The sequence below is a fragment of the Talpa occidentalis genome, unplaced genomic scaffold, assembly GCF_014898055.3.
Source record: "Talpa occidentalis isolate TD23 unplaced genomic scaffold, MPIMG_talOcc4v2.1 talOcc4.10, whole genome shotgun sequence".
Classification (NCBI taxonomy): Eukaryota; Metazoa; Chordata; class Mammalia; order Eulipotyphla; family Talpidae; genus Talpa; species Talpa occidentalis.
The window spans coordinates 36,412,761-36,430,878 of NW_023600993.1; the positions used below are offsets into that span (position 1 = coordinate 36,412,761).

Here is an 18,118-nt window from a genome sequence, read left to right on the forward strand (position 1 = left end):
AAGACATAGACGGTGGGAGGGGCGGGGGGGGGGGTAGGGGGGCCTGGAGGAAGTGGGGGAGGCCAGGCCCCAGGGTCATCCCTGGAAGGGGGTCTGACCTTGCCTGAACTCCAGGGGCTTAAGCTCCCCTGCCCAGGGCCAGAGTGATAAGATGAGTTCTTGTGAAGCTCTGAGGAGTGAGACATGCTAGGAAAGAGGGAGGAAATAGGGAGGAGGGAGGTGTGAAGGGAAGAAAGGAAAAAGAACAGAAAAGGTCCCAGGGAGGAAGAAGACTGACACAAAAAAACTACCAGAGTAGGGCCCACCAAGTCTCATAACTGAGACAGGAGGGGTATTCCCACTTCCCAGATGCAAAAACTGAGGCTGGGGCCTTGGGTAATTGCCCAAGATCCCAGAATCAGAGAAAGACATAGCCAGGATTAAAATTCACAGCTTTAGTCCTTATACCTCAGTCTCAAACTAGAAACCACTTGGAAAGCATTTCCCAAAATGTGAGCCCAAGATTTTTCACTTGGTAACCACCATTAGCAGGAGTGGAGGCTGCATGAAATGATCAGAATCAAGGGGACTGTAACAGGGTGGTCCCGAGGAAAGGGGGAGGTTCCAGGTTCCCTGCCCCACCCAAATGGAAGGTGGAGCTGAGCAGGGAGAGGAGAAGCTGAAGAGGAGACTGAGGAAGGAAGCAGGATGGAGCCAGAAGGAGACCTGGAGGAGGCTCATGGAGCCCAGCGACATGTGAAGAAACTGTGCTTGTCTTTTGGTCGTGGACTGGGTGACACAGATGTGGGTGAGACCCGTGGGGAGGTGACCATGGCAGCTTTCATCTTGATTTTGATTTTGCTCTTTTCCTTCCGGGCTTGTCTGGTTGTTTGTGACCCTTTTCTGTGGGTCTCCACTGGAAGATGCTTTAGACTTGTGGCAGGTTTTGGGGCCTTGCTCTGGGCCGGTCCCATTTGGATGGAGTTTTACCCACGAGGGGACGGGTAACTTTAGGTGCTTGATTTAGAAACTAGATTCTTTGCCTTTCCTGTCTTGTTTCCTAGTTGTATTAAAGTTCCTTTCCATTAAAGTCTCATATGTTTTGTGTTGATGCGGCGGATGGCAGAACCCATTTAGAATAAATAGGCAGGTTTGCAGGGTTTGGGCTGCCCCTCTCCCTGCCCTGTAACAGGACCACTTGCAGGAGTATGTGTTCTGACCAGTGCCCTGTTGGTGGTTCTTGAATTCTAACACTGGGAACCTCTGTGACTCTTTTTTGACCTTCTTGGTCTGACTTCCAAGTTGCACCCCTGCCTACAATCCAATTATTTGTGCTGACTCATACTGCCTCCCCGCCCCCAAGCTCAAGCCTCAAGGCTTCACCCTCCAGTCTCCCAATTCCACTGGGACCTATCCTTCCAGCCAGCATCTCTTTTCTGGAATACTTCCTGGTGGCTGGGATCCCCCCTCCTTCAGCATCTGTTGGAGTAATAGCTTCCTCCCCCTCCATCTGGGAATGTTTACAACATTCTATTTCACTTTCTGTATGAGTCTGCTTTGTTTCCCAACCTTTCCCTCTATTAAACAGGAAACTCCCAGCAGGCTGGAGACTTGTTGGTTTAAACAATAAACCTCTGAAATCCATGACTTCACCTGACCCTCCCGCCAACCACAAGTAAGCTTTACAATAAGGAAACCCAGCCTCAGAGAGGTTGTGGCCTGCCAAGGCCTAGGAAGATTCAGAGCCATGGCTGGAACACATGTCCAGCTCTAGTGACCAGTTCTTTCTGCTTCAACTTTGCCTCTGGCCGCCCAAACAGTCCTGTGAGACAGGCAGAACAGAAATTATGATGCCCTTGCCCAGGTAAGGAAAGTAAGGCCCAGAAACAGGCCAAGCACTCAACACCATCTACCTTGTTTCCACTTCTAACTGCACTTGGGTATGTGTTCAGGTGCTGATCTTTTCTCTGTCCTCCTTTCTACTGATGAGCACTGCCCAGGGCCCCTGAGCAGGATGGGACAGAGCTGGGTTTCCCAAGCCAGAGCCCTTAGCTTGGGCCTCTAAACTGGTCCCAATGCCACTCTGGACCCAGTTGCCTCTTCAGTGGGAGACTCCCCTGTTAGTTAGAAACAGAGAAGGAATTGGAAATACCTGGACACACCTTGGTCACATCACTTTGGACTTTGTCCCTTTGACTAATGCTCAGCTGGGGGCAGAGTAAACCTTTTCCTCAAGAGTGGAGGAGGGGGGCCTCCCTGGTGGTGCCAGGGGTTATGACAGCACTATGAAGCTATCTGCAGCCAGTATAACATGAGTTCGATCCCCAGCCAGGGAGGTGACCCACATGGTGCAGCAGACCTCTCCTGTCTCACCCACTGCTCCCCTCAGCAGTGTATTTCAGTCAGTTTGCCTGTTCTGTTCCCCACCCTGTCTCCGGTGAATCCTCTCACTCCCCGCACCTCTGGCTTGTACCCCAGTTCTTGTATGCATAAATAAATAAATCTTAAAAAAAAAAAAAAAAACAGGGCCTCCCCTGGTGGCACAGCGGTTGAGCGCTGGGTTGGGGGCCAGTTCGTTCCCCAGCCACTGGCGAGGCTCCCACATGGCGCGCAGACCTCTCCTGCCGCCCGCTGCTCCCCTCAGCAGTGTACTTCGGTCCTTCTGCCTGCTCTGCTCCCCGCTCTGGCTCTGGTGAGTTCTCTCACCCTCCCGCGCTTCTGACTGTACCCAGTGCTTGTATAAATAAATAATTTTTTTAAAGATTTATTTATTTATTTATACACGCACTGGGTACAGTCAGAAGCGCGGGAGGGTGAGAGAATTCACCAGAGCCAGAGCGGGGAGCAGAACAGGCAGAAGGACCGAAGTACACTGCTGAGGGGAGCAGCGGGCGGCAGGAGAGGTCTGCGCGCCATGTGGGACCCTCCTCCCGTGGCCGGGGAGCAGCCGGGGATCGAACCGGTGCCTCAGAGGCCGCGGGCAGCTTCGCAACCCAGCGCTCAACCGCTGCGCTACCGGGGAGGCCCTAAATAAATAAATCTTTAAGAAAAAAAAAAAAAAAGATTGGAGGAGGGCAGTTCTGAGCTGGCACAAGCCCAGTCCAACCAAGCCCAAGTTAAGCTGCAAAGGATATGGAGCAAGAGCAGGCTGGCGTTCCTGAGAGGGATTTGCCAAGCCCTACCCTGTAGGTGTAGTCTGGGGGAGACTCAAAGGAAGTACAGCCCAACTCTGAACTTTGGGATGGAGTCTTGAGCCACACAACTGGTACTCAGGGTGGTCAGGAGGGGCTTTATTCACACTTGGTGAATGTGGTGTTTTCACCATGGAAAACTAGCAAATAATAACCTTATGTGTCAAATCCTAACTATATGTCAGGCCCTGTGCCTCCACCTGCCCACCCCACCCTCCACATACACACCCTATTCCACCACCCACCCATTCTACCCCACCCTTCACCCCCGCAGTTGCTCAGAGCTATAGATTCCATCCAGCCCTTTCCCTTCTCTGAGTCTGATTAAGTTCCTTCATTTGAGACTGGAAAGCGCCACAGCTGGATCTCTTCCAGCTTCTGCTCCTCCTCACTCTGAAGTCACTCTCTCTAGTGCCTTGCGTTACCCCCCAGGAACTCCATCTTTGGGCAACCCAACCCCACCTACTCCCGGGAGGCCCTGGGTCACACCCCTGAAAGCAAGCCCGAGGAGGGTAGGGTGGCAGATCCTGCTTAAAACCCTAGTTCTGAAACTCTTGTATTCCCTCCCTCTTCCAAGTTTAAGACCCGTTTTTAAAGCCTTATGGCCCGCGTTGGCCCTCACTTCCCCTCCAACTCTGCTCCTTAATGCCCCACAATGGAGTTCTGAAATACTGGGCAGCCAGTGAAGAAGCGGGGAGGGAGTGAAGGCCGAGGTTTATCCACCGCTTTGCCCCTATTCCCGGCTGACGATCCCGGGCAGCCCTCACCGCATTCCAACCCACCAAGCCCACACGCGCTGGGCTGTACTTCCTTCGAGCCTCCCCAGACTGCGCCTCCCCGCCCCGCCAGCCTCTCCAGCCACCCCCCCCCCGCCGAGCACCAAGCCACGCGCATGCGCGAAGACGACCGGCGCCCATGGCGCATGCGCATCCCTCAGTCCGGGCGTATATTAGAGCGACTACGGCCGCGGCCTCGGAATTCTCGCCGACAAGGACGTCGGTCAGCTTGTCCTGTGGGCTTGGGTGCTCGCTGCCGTCGCTGCTGCCGCCGCCGCCTCCACGAATTTCCCCGCGCAGGTGAGGGCCGGCGCTCTGGGAGCGGCGCCGGCCGGGTGCGCCCCCGCGTGCCGGGCTGGCCCCGGTCCGGTCCCGGCAGTTGGGACCCCATCCCCCACCACCTTTGGGTCCGCCTTCATCTCCCAGGCCTTTAGCCTGTTCGGCCGCCTCAGTGTCCCCGACTTGGCCCCCTCCTGACTCTCCCCGTTTCGCTGGCCGTTTTAGAAGTTCCTTCTCCTGGACCCCTCCCGTTATTCTTGAGCCGTCCACCCGGGGGGAAACCTGACTCCCCCGCGCCCAGGGCCGTCACCGCCTCCGCCAGATCCAGCTCCCTCGGTTTTATGCTCCCTGCCTATCCCCAGTTAACCCCAAGGGCGCTTCTCCTAGTATCCTTGACCTTCTCCATGCCCCCTTCTTTCTTGCTTGTAACCGGTTCACCCAGCGTGGGGGCATGACTTGGGTGAAAACCTTGCCTCAGGGACCCAGGGGCCCGCTGGACGCCTTCTCTAGTTTGGGAGTGTGGCCACCTGGAGAAGGTCAGGTTTCCTAAGACTCCTCTCTGCCTGGATGGATGACAGTGATTTCTTCCCTAGCCTCCCTTCACCTGAGTGTGCGCCAAGATGTCATATCTGCTCTGTGCATCTCCTTCAAGGAGCCTCTGACCTCCCAAACCTGTTCCTAACTTGTCCCTCTTTGTCCTACCCCCTTGGTTATTAATCATCAGTATTTACTTCATCTGGAAAAGTTGCTTTGCAAGTGCTTTTGTACAAAGCTGTGGAGTGAAGAAGTTGGTGACCTAGGTAAAGTATGGGCACTACTCCTTAGTTGAGTCCCACTTCAGTGCTGTTGTCCTTGGACATTTTATAGTGAGAAGTGTTAGTGTTACAGGGTACCGTTGCTATAAACTTCAGGTGACACCTGAACTGGGTGACCTTTTCGTGGCATTTGCCTGATTATTATGAAGTGTTGCTGTCTTTCATCTTTCTACAGGATCAGTGCACCTCCGGGACATGGAGACTGTTGTTCGCCGCTGCCCATTCTTATCCCGAGTGCCTCAGGCCTTTCTGCAGAAGGCAGGCAAATCTCTTTTGTTTTATGCCCAAAACTGCCCTAAGATGATGGAAGTTGGGACCAAGCCAGCCCCTCGGCCCCTGTCCACTTCAGCAATACACTGCCAGCAGGTCAAGGAAACCCCTCCAGCCAATGAGAGTAAGTGTTATTGAAAATAAAGTGTGTGTGTATGTGTGTGTGTGTGTGTGTGCAATGTTTGCAGTCATTCCTAGTCTAGAGGCAGTTCTAGCCCCAGGGTGGTAACCAAGGGGGTTACTATGTGCTTTCTGTGAATTAGTTCATGTAATTGTCCTAACCCCACAACATAGGAATTTTTAGTTTTGTCACCTTTAAAGGTGAAATGGTGGGGGCCTCCCCGGTGGCACAGAGGTTGAGCGCTGGGCTGAGAAGCTGCCCGCAGCCTCTGCAGCACCGGTTTGATCCCCGGCCACCTGCGAGGGTCCCACATGGTGCACAATCCTGCCGCGCCCGCTGCTCCCCTCAGCAGTGTAGTCTGCCTATTCTGTTCCCTGCTCTGTCTCTGGTGAATCCTCTCACCCTCCCATGCATCTGACTGTACCCAGTGCTTGTATAAATAGATAAATAAATCTTAAAAAAAAAAATAAATAAAGGTGAAATGGTGGCCAGTGTTCCACATTACAGGTTTCTTTATTGTATGTCAAGGTCTATAGTAGTTTTACTGTTGGTCAGTGCCTCATTTATATAACTATATTGTTGGAATGTTTTATTCCAACCTTTCATTAAATATTTGGCCCTTTGGATTTTTTTAATAGACTATTTTTAGAGTAGTTTTATGTTCACAGCAAGATTGTATAGAAGCTTTGGCTTTGAAAGTTAGAATTTTTTCCTTCATTTCTTTTTAAAATTATTTTGTGATGAAATTCTCATAACGTAAAACTTAACCCTCTCAGCCAGTTTTAAGTTTACAGTTCAGTGGTATTAAGTACATTCATGTTGTGGTACAACCATTGATCTCTAGAATTCTTCATCATTCAAATTGAATCTCTGTGCCCATTAAACACTAAATTCCCATCCCCAACTCCTGGCAACCACTATTCTGTTTTCTGACTCTAGGAATTGGATTTCTCTAGGGCTCTCAGTGGAATCATACAATAGCCAGTAGAGTAGTTATTTTTTAAAACACATGTATCTTTATTTTCTATATGAATTTCCTTGTTTTAATAAAGAGTAAAAAGATCAGTTCGATTTAGTTTTGATCTGACTCTGCCAGGAGAGAGTAAGGCTTTTCAGATTCCACTTAATCCTAAAGAATAATTTACCTTACAGTCTGTCTTAGGTGTGTTCTTTAGATGTGGACTTAGAAGAAAGGAATGTTTTTCTTTTCTTTAAGTAAAAAGGGTTTAATCCTTTGTAGGACTTATTTTCCTCTTTACCATTGTCCAGGAGTTATTTTTTTTTAACTGAACAATCAAATCCTCTTTTACCATTCTTTTCCAAGCATTAGAGGAATCATTGAGTAGAATGTAGCTTGTCCACTTGACAGACTCCTATGCCGTCATCACAAGTAATATTCACAAAATATTTACTAGCTTAAGCAGAACTTTTTTTTTTTAATAGTCCAAAGGTCTTGTATTTTTTTTTTCACACCCATCATGCCATGAATTCACAGGATTGGGTCACAGCGGCTCAGGTTCCTTGCCATTGGTTCTCAAAGAATGTACTTGTCTGGGTGGAGCAGGCTGGCACTTCTGCTGAACTCAAGTACCTTTCTCTTTGGCTTCCTTTTTTTTCCTGATCATTTTTTTTTCATTTGTTTTAGGAAACCACCTCAGCTAAAAATGCTTAATAGTAATTCTCTTGGCAAGAACCTTGCCATTGTTTGTTTACAACAATGCCAACTGCATACTGGGTCACGTTATAGACTCTAACAGTTTTGTCAAGGTAACATTTATGGGACAGCCCTTTTTGAACAGTGTCTCTCCCCTTGATGTCTACGGTATCACCTTTCTTGTAGATCTGCTTGTGTGTGGCAGAAGGAACACCACCATGTTTTCTAAAAGACCTAGAGAACATATAGCAGGTGCCTCCCCTCTTTCCCTGTGTTGGTCATTTTGGCGACTGGAAGATGGTGGTTCTGGCTAAAAGAAAGTAACTTTATAATTAAAAGAGCAGAATAGCGAACATACACAGAATAAGTAAAAAATTTTAAAAACCTGTACACAGGGAGAAAGATAATATACCATATCAATGGTGATGTTTTGAATGATAGTACTTTCTTTCTTAATTTTTCTAGACTTCCTACAATGAATAGGTATTACTTTTTATAATCAATAAAATGAACTTCATTTTTTTTTTTTTTTTTTTTGGCTTTCCTTTATAGAAGATTTTGATGAAAACTATGTTGAGACACCTTACCCAAGTTGTGGGAAAGGCTAGTGTATGACTCACAGGAGTATTCCAGAATGATGAGGAAAGACTTTTCTAGAAGGAAGGTGAACAAATTTGCTCAAGGGGAGAGGGAATTAATTATAACTGGACACGTAATTACTAACCGTATTAAGTCCATGAACAACTTTGATGCATTTAAATGAGAAAGTAGATGAGGTGTGTGAATATGATTTTTCCTTAGCATACTAATTATTTGATCTCTATTAGATAGCAGTCTAAAGACTTCACTATTAGCCCAATTTCTTTTGTTAAGAAGAAAACCAGTAGTTTATATGTTAAACAACAGCAAACTTCATTGTAAAGAATCTGTTTAGAAAATATTAACAGAAAAAATTCTGAACACTTCCAGGAGTATCCTCTCATGAAATATGCTAAGTGTACTTGAGGTAGATTTACTTGAAATAATCCAATTTAAGAACTCTGGGTTGTCTGAAACTAGAAAATACTATATTTGTAAGTAAGAAATACTGTAGTTTCAAGAGGTAACTGGACTACTAGTTAACTCTTACAGAAATATAATTTCCAGTGAGACAGATGAGAAAATTATCACATTAACAGGACCTAATAAAAATAAATTGTGTCTGGATTGTGGGGTAGGGTAAGTATAAAGTTTGTTTTTGAAATAATACAATAAGAGAAAGAAACCAGTGGTTTTCTCATGTTCTAACAACCAGTTCTGATGCTTCAGTTTTTCTCTCTCTCCCTCAGAAGACAAAACTGCCAAAACTGAGGTTCAGCAGGCTCCTGATGGATCCCAGCAGACTTCAGATAGCACACAGCTTCCATCTGGACACCCCTCCCTTGCCACGAGCCAGGGCACTGCGAGCAAATGCCCTTTTCTGGCAGCCCAGATGAGCCAGAAAGGCAGCAGTGTCTTTCGCAAAGCCAGTCTAGAGCTTCAAGAGGATGTGCAGGAAATGCATGCTGTGAGAAAAGGTAAACAGAAAAGACAAGAACCATTAGGAGAGCTGAAGAGGTCCTTTTGGTATTTATTTCTGGACCCTCAGGTTTATGAATGAGCTATTATTAGGATAGTATAGTATATTTGTGTAAATATCTTCCTCTTTTAGGACCAAGGAGAAGGTCATCAAGATAGTCAAAAGACTGGATGGCAGGATGTGGGACTTTCTGGTGTGTGTATAGAATGTGGCCAGCTTTTACAGTAACTGCTTAATTTCCAAAAATACCCTCTAGTAATAAACTATTACTCCTTTATTTCTTTCCACCATCTGTTGGTATAAGAGGTACAAATGATGATGTTACTACAGTAAGTAATAGTCTTAGGACTCCCATCTGTGTGTCTGTAATTAATGGTCATTGAGTGACAACTTAATTCCAGTTGTGGCTGTATCCATGGAGCACCCAAGGTCCCAAAGAGTACCCCAATAGCAGAAATGATGTATATATGACTAGAATTGTCTTTTGTGAAGAAAATCGAGATAAGGTTTGTGGGTAGAGAAAGCATGTGAACCAGCTAGAAAACTTTGGACTTTAATGTTCATTAAAAACTGACTAGTAGCTCCAAAAACAAACTGCAGCAGATGTTGGCCATTTCAATAATTAAAATAGAAGAGAAGTTTCATGTATCACTCATAACTAGTTGTAGTTGGCTTTTTTTGGTCAAGTGGGCAGTTAGTCATTTTTGGCAGTATGTCTGGAAGGTATTGTCAACCCTGACTACAATATTGGTCTCTTTGCCTTATGTTACATTTGCTGCAGAGGTTGCCCAAACCTCAGTGAACCCCAGTGTGATTAGCATGAAGACTGATGGCGGAGAGCCAAGTGGATTGCTGAAGAACTTTCAGGATATCATGCGGAAGCAAAGACCAGAAGGCGTGTCCCATCTTCTTCAAGATAACTTGCCAAAATGTAAGTCTCATTGCTGGCCTGATGCAGGAGAGTTTCTAACTTAAATATACATCAGATTAAACATAAATGAGTTGTGAACTGAAACGCATTTCCCTTACTCTCACCGAGAGCAACTACAAATTGAGTTTGTAGCCTGCCTTCTATTTCTTTCTTTTAAAGATTTATTTATCTATGCATACAAGAACTGGGGTGCAGGCCAGAGGTGCAGGGGGCGAGAAGATTCACCAAAGACAGTGGGGAACAGAACAGGCAGATTGACTGGAATACACTGCTGAGGGGAGTAGCGGGTGAGTCAGGAGAGGTCTGCTGCATCATGTGGGTAGCCCCCTGGCTGGGTATTGAGCATGTGCTGCAGTGGCTGCAGATAGCTTCATAGGTTGTGTCTTAACCCCTTGTGCCACCAGGGAGGCCCTGCCTTCTATTTCTTTTTTTTTTTTTTTTTAAAGATTGATTTTATTTATACAAGAACCGGGGTATAGGCCAGATGTGCAGAGGGTGAGAGGACTCACCAGAGACCAAGTGGGGAACAGAACAGGCAGACTGACTGAAATACACTGCTGAGGGGAGCAGTAGGCGAGACAGGAGAGGTCTGCCCTGCCATATGGGTATCTCCCTGCCAACTGGGATCAAACCCGCACTGCAGAAACTGCAGACAGCTTCACAGCGCTGCACTCAACTGCCCGTGCCACCAGGGAGGCCCTGCCTTCTATTTCTTAATGCCTCCCATCTATACACTGGTGCTGTGCTAAACTTGACCTACAGTTTTATTTGAGACTTACACAGTCTCAAGATGAAGACATCAAGTAACATGCCCAGATGAGTATTTCATTAATTTGCCCAGGTCTCCCTGCTACAAGTGACCCAGCTAACACAGAACCCAGGTCTTTTGCCAGGTCCCACACATGCTCTTTAACCATCTGACTGTACTGTCTTTTGTTTGTTTTTTAGCTATTTCCACTTTTCAATATGATCGTTTCTTTGAGAAGAAAATTGATGAGAAAAAAAATGACCATACCTATAGGGTTTTTAAAACTGTGAACCGAAGAGCGCACATCTTCCCCATGGCGGATGACTATTCAGATTCTCTCATCACCAAAAAGCAGGTGTCAGTCTGGTGCAGCAACGACTACTTAGGGATGAGTCGCCACCCACGGGTGTGTGGGGCAGTCATGTAAGTAGCCCTCAACTTTCAGATATCACTGACATTATTTGGCAAGACATTGAAGATATGTAAGGGTGGATCTTTTATGGGAGCAATATTCAACAGTTGAGATATTCAACAGTGTGTCATAGCAGAATACTAAGCCTTTAAAAATATCTACAGATTCCTTGTAAAGAAATTCTAAGGTACAAATAATTGGTGGAGCCCCTTAGTGTTTGAGGGTTCAGTTTATTGAGTCTGAGTACATGTCTCAGTTCACTTCCTATCACTCCACAAGTGAGTGTGCCTTTCACACCCGGCAGTCTTGCACAGGGACATCCTTGTTTACAGCTCTTGTTGGAGAAGTAAAAAACTAGCAGCTTTGGAGGAAAAACTACTTTTAAAAGGCTTATGAAAAAGGATGGCAGAGGAGGACATACGCCATGTGCAGAAGTGGCTTCCTATTAGGAAACTGAGAAGGAGGGGGACAGCCTGGGTCCTGAGAAAGTCCCTTGTCCTCATCAGCTTGCTTGGTGTTTGGGTTGAGGGAGGGAAGGGCCCCATCAGGCCCTTGCCAAGGCAAGGAATAAAGAAGCCATTCTGCATTTCTAGTGCTTCTGCTTTTATTTGAAAAGGAAGTTAGAAAAATTATCCCAGTTGCTCTTGGTCATTTTTTTCCTCATCTCTCCTCCTATATGTGTATGATTCTGGAATCTGTTTTTATTTTATTTTATATTTTTTTAAGATTTATTTATTTATTTATGTAAGAACCAGGGTACAGGCCAGATTCGCGGGAGGGTGAGAGGATTCACCAGAGACAAAGCAGGGAACAGAACAGGCAGACTGACTGAAATACACTGCTGAGGGCAGCAGCGGGCGAGACAGGAGAGGTCTGCCGCGCCACGTGGAACTCGACCCTTGCCGGAGGGCTAGGATTGAACCAGCGCTGTGGAGACTGCGGACAGTCTCACAGTGCGGCGCTCAACCGCCTGCAGCGCTCAACCGCCTGCGCCACCAGGGGAGGCCCTGGAATCTTGTTTTTAATTAACTTAGTCAAACACCTATGTGGGGCCTCCCTGGTGGCGCAGCAGGTTGAGCACAGCGCCTTGACGCTATCCGCAGCCTCTACAGTGCAGGTTCGATTCCCGGCCAGCCAGGGAGATTCCTACATGGCGCAGCAGACCTCTCCAGTCATGCAGTGCTTTCAGTCCATCTGCCTGTTCTGCTCCCCACTCTGCCTCTGGTGAATCCTCTCACCCTCCCGCGCCTCTAGCCTGTACCCCAGCTAGTGTATAAATAAAAAATATATCTTTAAAAAAAAATAAACACCTATGTGAACATCATTTGTCAGCCATGAAAAAGGGAAGTCCGAATGAGGACAATAAGAATTATTTTCTCTTTTAAGGGACACTTTGAAACAACATGGTGCTGGAGCAGGTGGTACGAGAAATATTTCTGGTACTAGTAAATTCCATGTGGACTTGGAGCAGGAACTGGCTGACCTCCATGGGAAGGATGCAGCACTCTTGTTTTCCTCATGCTTTGTGGCTAACGACTCAACTCTCTACACTCTGGCTAAGATGATGCCAAGTAAGGAAGCCTGTTATGGGTGCCTTAGAGTTTTTGTGTTTCTTAGTAACAGGAATATTTGCAACAAAGAAGGCCTACCAAGAACACTCATTTCAGAGTAATGATAATATCTGGAAGCATTTGTCCTTGAATTGAGCATGAAGTACTCACTGCACTTTATAAAGTCTAGCAGAACATGATATCAGAGAAGAATCAAATTTAAAGGACTTAAGCTAATTGCTTCAAATGTGATTTGTAGTTTAAGAAAAAAATTTTGAGAAATCTCTTAATTATTTATAGTTATTTTTTAATTGAGTTTGAAGTGGGAATTATTAAAAAAAATGAAGTGGGAATTGTTAGCATTTGAGTGAGGCAGCCAGATTAACAAGCAGATTGATTGCCTGCCACACAGTTATTCTGTACCTATGGACCTTTTCAAAGGAGAAGCACTAGTTATTCCACTAGAAACGAGCTGGCATGCAGTATTTTTTTTCCTTCTAGGCAAAAGTAGCATTTTCAGGCTACGTCTGTTGTCTCTTGACTGTCTAGGAAATAATTTGTCTTTGTTTCAGATGACAATAAATAACATTTTTGTCCTGTTAGGCTGTGAGATTTACTCTGATTCTGGGAACCATGCCTCCATGATCCAAGGGATTCGGAACAGCGGGGTGCCAAAGTACATTTTCCGTCACAATGATGTCAGCCATCTCAGAGAACTGCTGCAAAGATCTGACCCCTCAGTCCCTAAGATTGTTGCATTTGAAACTGTCCATTCAATGGATGGTAAGTCTGAGTAGAGACCAGTCTGAACCCTCAAATGAAAATTAGACCTGAACTCTTGAAAAGTATGGTGTTATTGTTATTGCAGTTTCCTTTCTCTTCACTTATTGCCAGGATCTTGTAATTGGTGGACATTGTATAGATTTGGGTGAATGTAGATTTTCTACTCTGGCTTCTGCTATGCTCTAAGACCACAAGATAACCTAGAAATTGGGGAAGTCACTTTTTCCCCAATATTAATAATGATAGTTTAGAACATACATTACTTTGTTCTTGACTGACTCTTTGCAAAAAGAAATTTATAAAATAGAAAGTTCTTCAGAGCAGCCTGTGGTCTTTACTCAGGAGCAGTGTGCCCACTGGAAGAGCTTTGTGATGTGGCCCATGAATTTGGAGCAATCACCTTTGTGGATGAGGTCCATGCAGTGGGGCTCTACGGGGCTCGAGGTGGAGGTATTGGTGATCGGGATGGAGTTATGCCAAAAATGGACATCATTTCTGGAACACTTGGTATGTATGCTGTGCCATGACAAAAGCCTTACTTTCTATGCCTCAGGTTGTTTCCTTATATTTAAAAAGATAGTTTTCTCCCAGAGCAGTTGGGACCTGCAGGTTCAGCCATTGTGAGGTGCTAACCTCTGTCCCTGTCACATGGGAGCCACTCCCATTCACACAGGGGCTTTGTATTTCCTCTGCTCCCCCTAGGTAAGAGGCAGTGTCTCATGATGCTGGGACACCAGAGCTGTGCTCCCTACTGAGCTTAAACCCTGCCTGCATAACTCACTAGCTTGTGACCTTGGGCCGGTAGTCCACCTCTCTGCCTCAGTTTCCTCATCAATACAATGGTGAGGAATGTCTATAGGACCTACCTTAGTTTTTGTGGAACAGATAAGTGAATCTGTGGAACAGATATGCAAATAATTACTATAGACATTTTCTTTGCCTGTGAGGAATATAAAGAGGTGACCATGTAAATTGTACAAAAAAATTGAGGATTTCAAGTTATAAGGCAATTGGAGGCCTATCTAGCAATTAGCTAAAATGCCAATTTATGGCCTGCACTTGATAAAAAAAGCGGGGGAGGCTAAAAACAGTGCAACTCAGGGCCTCACGATAGCCTAGGGGTTAAGTCTCAGCCCTATCACTGCTAGGGTCTGAGTTCGACCCCCGGCCAGGGAACTGACCCACTTGGTGCAGCAGACCTCTCCTGTTTTACCTGCTACTCCCCTTAGCAGTGTGTTTTGGTAAATCTGCCTGTTCTGTTAACCACTCTGTCTCTGGTGAATCCTCTCACCTCCCGTACCTCTGGCCTCCACCCCAGTTCTTCTATGAAAAAAAAAAAAAAAAATGCACTTCAACACTGTTACCCCCTGCAGATCAGAAGAACCTGGTCTGCCAGGGGAAAAACACTTGTTCATGTGTCCAAATTCCAGAAGCTCTTTTCTTTTAAAGAGCTCTTATTTGTAGACTCTTTGAAGTTACGGTCATTGTGAGATGGAACAAACTGGAGAGATTTTCCACTGTAATAGCTTATATCAACCCAGCCCTGCAGGGGGGTCACACAGGAATGTTAATTACAGAACATAATGTTAAGATCTGTGAGGACTCTTCTAGAGTCATTAATCCTGAAACTTGAGATACAGATTATATAAAGAGACTTAATAAGAACTGAAAAATGAGGCTAGTCCTAAATCAAACCTAACAGGTTCTCAGTTTTCATATTTACATGGCAAATGCTAGTTGTCCAAGTTTTGTGTTTACTTAAATAGGAAATAATACCAGTCACACCAAAACAGTTAATGTCTTAGCTGGGTTACATTCCAGTCTCACAGGTAACGCTCCCAGTTTGAGGCACAGCAGTGCGGGCCCCGCCCCAGAGAGTGCACACAGTGCAAACATAGGGCAGCACACAGAGAGAGCACCTTGCCCCGCCACGAGCTGCAGGCCTGGGTGGGAAAGGATAGTGGGAGAAGAGGCGAACAGCAGCTTGGTATTCAGGCACACTGGGGCAAACGCTCAGCGGCCAGGCCTCTCCTGGAGACCTGCATTTTGATCCTGGCCACATACCAGCTTGACCATATGACTTTGGGCAAGACCCTGTCATAGGGCCTCCCCGGTGGCGCAGCGGTTGAGCGCTGAGTTGCGAAGCTGCCCGCAGCCTCTGCAGCGCCGGTCCGATCCCTGGCTGCTCCCCAGCCACCAGAGGAGGGTCCCACATGGCGCGCAGACCTCTCCTGCTGCCCGCTGCTCCCCTCAGCAGTGTACCTCGGTCCTTCTGCCTGTTCTGTTCCCCGCTCTGGCTCTGGTTAGTTCTTTCACCCTCCCACGCTTCTGACTGTACCCAGTGCTTGTATGCATAAATAAATAAACAAACAAACAAACACATAAATAAATAAATAAATAAATAAATAAATAAATAAAACTTTTAGATAAATAAATAAATAAAAAGTTACAAATTAAAAAAAAAAAAAAAAACCCTGTCATAAATTTCCTCAGCTTTTTCCCTTTCAGAATTGGATGATCATGCCTTTACCTCAGAATTAGGGCACATTAAGCAAATAAAAAGGAAAGGAAATGCTTTGAGACTGTGTAATACTTTGCTGTGTACATTTAGGACTGTTGCTGTAGTAAATAAGACTGTCTTCTCCCAGGCAAAGCCTTTGGCTGTGTCGGAGGGTACATCGCCAGCACAAGCTCCCTAGTTGACACTGTGCGGTCGTACGCGGCTGGCTTCATCTTTACCACCTCCCTGCCACCCATGCTGCTGGCTGGAGCCCTGGAGTCTGTGCGGATCCTGAAGAGCGCCGAGGGGAGGACACTTCGCCGCCAGCACCAGCGCAATGTTAAGCTCATGAGGCAGATGCTAATGGATGCCGGCCTCCCAGTTGTCCACTGCCCCAGTCATATCATCCCTGTCCGGGTAATGGCCTGTGATTAGACCTACTGGGGACTGCCTCAGCACGTGATATGAAGTGTTTTGGGTCATGCCTTCCTGAAATTGGGCTGGGGCAGGGTAACTGCTGGGGCAGGGGGCTGTAGCCAGTGGCCTTCCACTTAGTTTCCGCCTTTGGCTGACTTCACAATGAGAATAAACCTTTGAACCCAGCAGGCTGGAGCAGAGGTTCTTTCTCCAGAGCACCGGCCTCAATAGGGTAAAAACAGAGCTTTCTATCTGGAAAGCTCTAGAAGTCTGAACTTGGCAAGCTTTGAAGTTTGGCTTTCTATTCAGTTAATTTCAAAGTAGGTCTTGCCCTTTCTGCTAAAATGCTAGCCCTTTGCTTTGAACAGCTAGTGTAACCAAAGCTGCCTTCCCCCCGCCCCACAGTGTGCACACCCCTGGATATGAAAGCCAGGTGGGGTCACAGAAGCACCTGCTTACCCTACGCGAAGCCTTGGGGGAGATCAGACTGACATCTAACATGGTTTCAGTTCTCTGGCCTGAACTGAACAGCGCTGAGCAGCACTGACCCCTTTCCATTGCATGAGTATAGGAACACTTCACCTCTCTCCCAGCATTGCATGTGGTGCTCAACCCTAAACCTTGTGGGCACTGTATTCATTAGAGTCTGAGTCTCTGCTACAAAGGAGTACATCTTGTTCTGATCTTACCTTCTGTTATCCACAAATTAGGTTGCAGATGCTGCTAAAAACACGGAAGTCTGTGATGAACTCATGAGTAGACATAACATCTACGTCCAAGCAATCAATTACCCTACAGTGCCCCGTGGGGAAGAGCTCCTGCGGATTGCCCCCACCCCTCATCACACACCGCAGATGATGAACTATTTCCTTGGTGAGTACCGGGAGCAACCGGAGCGCTGCTAGGACCTCACTGGCGAGCTGCGTTTGTAGTGTTTGTGGTTGAAGCCCTTCAGAGGCATTCAGATTTGTTTCTTCTTTTCCCAAGAAGTTAAGAATGCTATGAGATGATATAAAACTCTAAAAGAGACATTTAGTTGATTCATTTTAAGAGGGTGCAGCGTTATTTGGAAGCTCTTAGGGAGCCTAGTAGTACACCCGTTCTTTCCAGTGCCCATTGTCAGGATGACTTCAAGCTGCACAGTAATGGCTGTTACAGGGAGAAGACACCTCCTAAGGCTTGAGTCTCTGGCATTTGTGACCATCTGTGTTCACAAGATTTTGCATGGACATATTTTCATTTCTCTTGGGTATATACTACTCCTAAATTAAACTGTTTCTTCTCACAGAGAATCTTCTGTCCACATGGAAGCGAGTGGGACTGAAACTCAAGCCACATTCTTCAGCCGAGTGCAACTTTTGCAGAAGACCACTCCATTTTGAAGTAATGAGTGAAAGAGAGAAATCCTATTTCTCAGGCCTGAGCAAGTTGGTATCCGCTCAGGCTTAAGTGTGTGATGACCTCAGCTACTCTACTTAACCCCATATCGTATCCACATAGTCTCCAAAGTTATCCTTATATGTGAATTAAATTATATTAAATTTTAATCTATAGTAAAAGTATAATCCTGAAATAAATTCTTGTTTATGTGATGGCTCCTCCTGTTGGCTACTAAATCAAAAAATCATTAATTTTCATCTCTTTAAATTTGGTCTGTAGTGTTGAGATGTATAAAATGTATAAAAACATCCTCGTCCTCCAGCAATGGCTACAGGCCCTGCTAGAGTGACAGGACCACCTGTTCTGCTTGAATCCAACTACCTCTTCAGTGCTGCTGCTCCTGGCTGACCCAGCTGCGCCCTAGCAACCGAACAGTTCCCAAAGAAGTCATATACGGTGGCAGGCGGTTACACTTTAAATTTCTAACCTCAAGTCATAAATGGGCAGTCACACTACCTAGCAATCCTGCTGCAGCTGTTTCCCTTTTTAGTTACTGCGTAGACCTCAGATTTTCCATGAAAGTAGGGCAGTCAGGAGGGAACCAGCTTGTCTGTGACTACAAGTCCTCCAGCCCATCTGCTCCGTTCCCTCCAGTTAAAGTGGAGGTGTGTGTGCTCCTCACCCTGACTCTTTCCGTTTGTACTCTGGGTCCCCATTCTTGCACAGGCCTGCAACTATCTGTCTTCCCTGTCAT

The 18,118-nt window shown here is 46.3% G+C and overlaps 1 protein-coding gene across 2 annotated transcripts; it reads left to right on the plus strand.

The window, feature by feature from the left end:
- The first annotated feature begins 4,101 nt into the window (after positions 1-4,101).
- On the plus strand, positions 4,102-17,578 carry ALAS1 (5'-aminolevulinate synthase 1). 2 transcript variants are annotated; one of them, XM_037530179.2, is made up of 11 exons: positions 4,102-4,246; positions 5,216-5,434; positions 8,414-8,641; positions 9,425-9,574; positions 10,523-10,745; positions 12,121-12,305; positions 12,888-13,067; positions 13,410-13,574; positions 15,716-15,984; positions 16,695-16,857; positions 17,273-17,578. In XM_037530179.2, exons 2-11 carry the CDS (start codon positions 5,236-5,238, stop codon positions 17,431-17,433), a joined length of 1,923 nt encoding a protein of 640 aa, XP_037386076.1. In that variant the 5' UTR covers positions 4,102-4,246; positions 5,216-5,235; the 3' UTR covers positions 17,434-17,578. The 2 variants fall into 2 exon arrangements, with proteins under 2 accessions (XP_037386076.1, XP_037386086.1); XM_037530189.2 differs by lacking the exon at positions 4,102-4,246 and adding an exon at positions 4,320-5,025.
- The last annotated feature ends 540 nt before the right edge of the window (positions 17,579-18,118 follow it).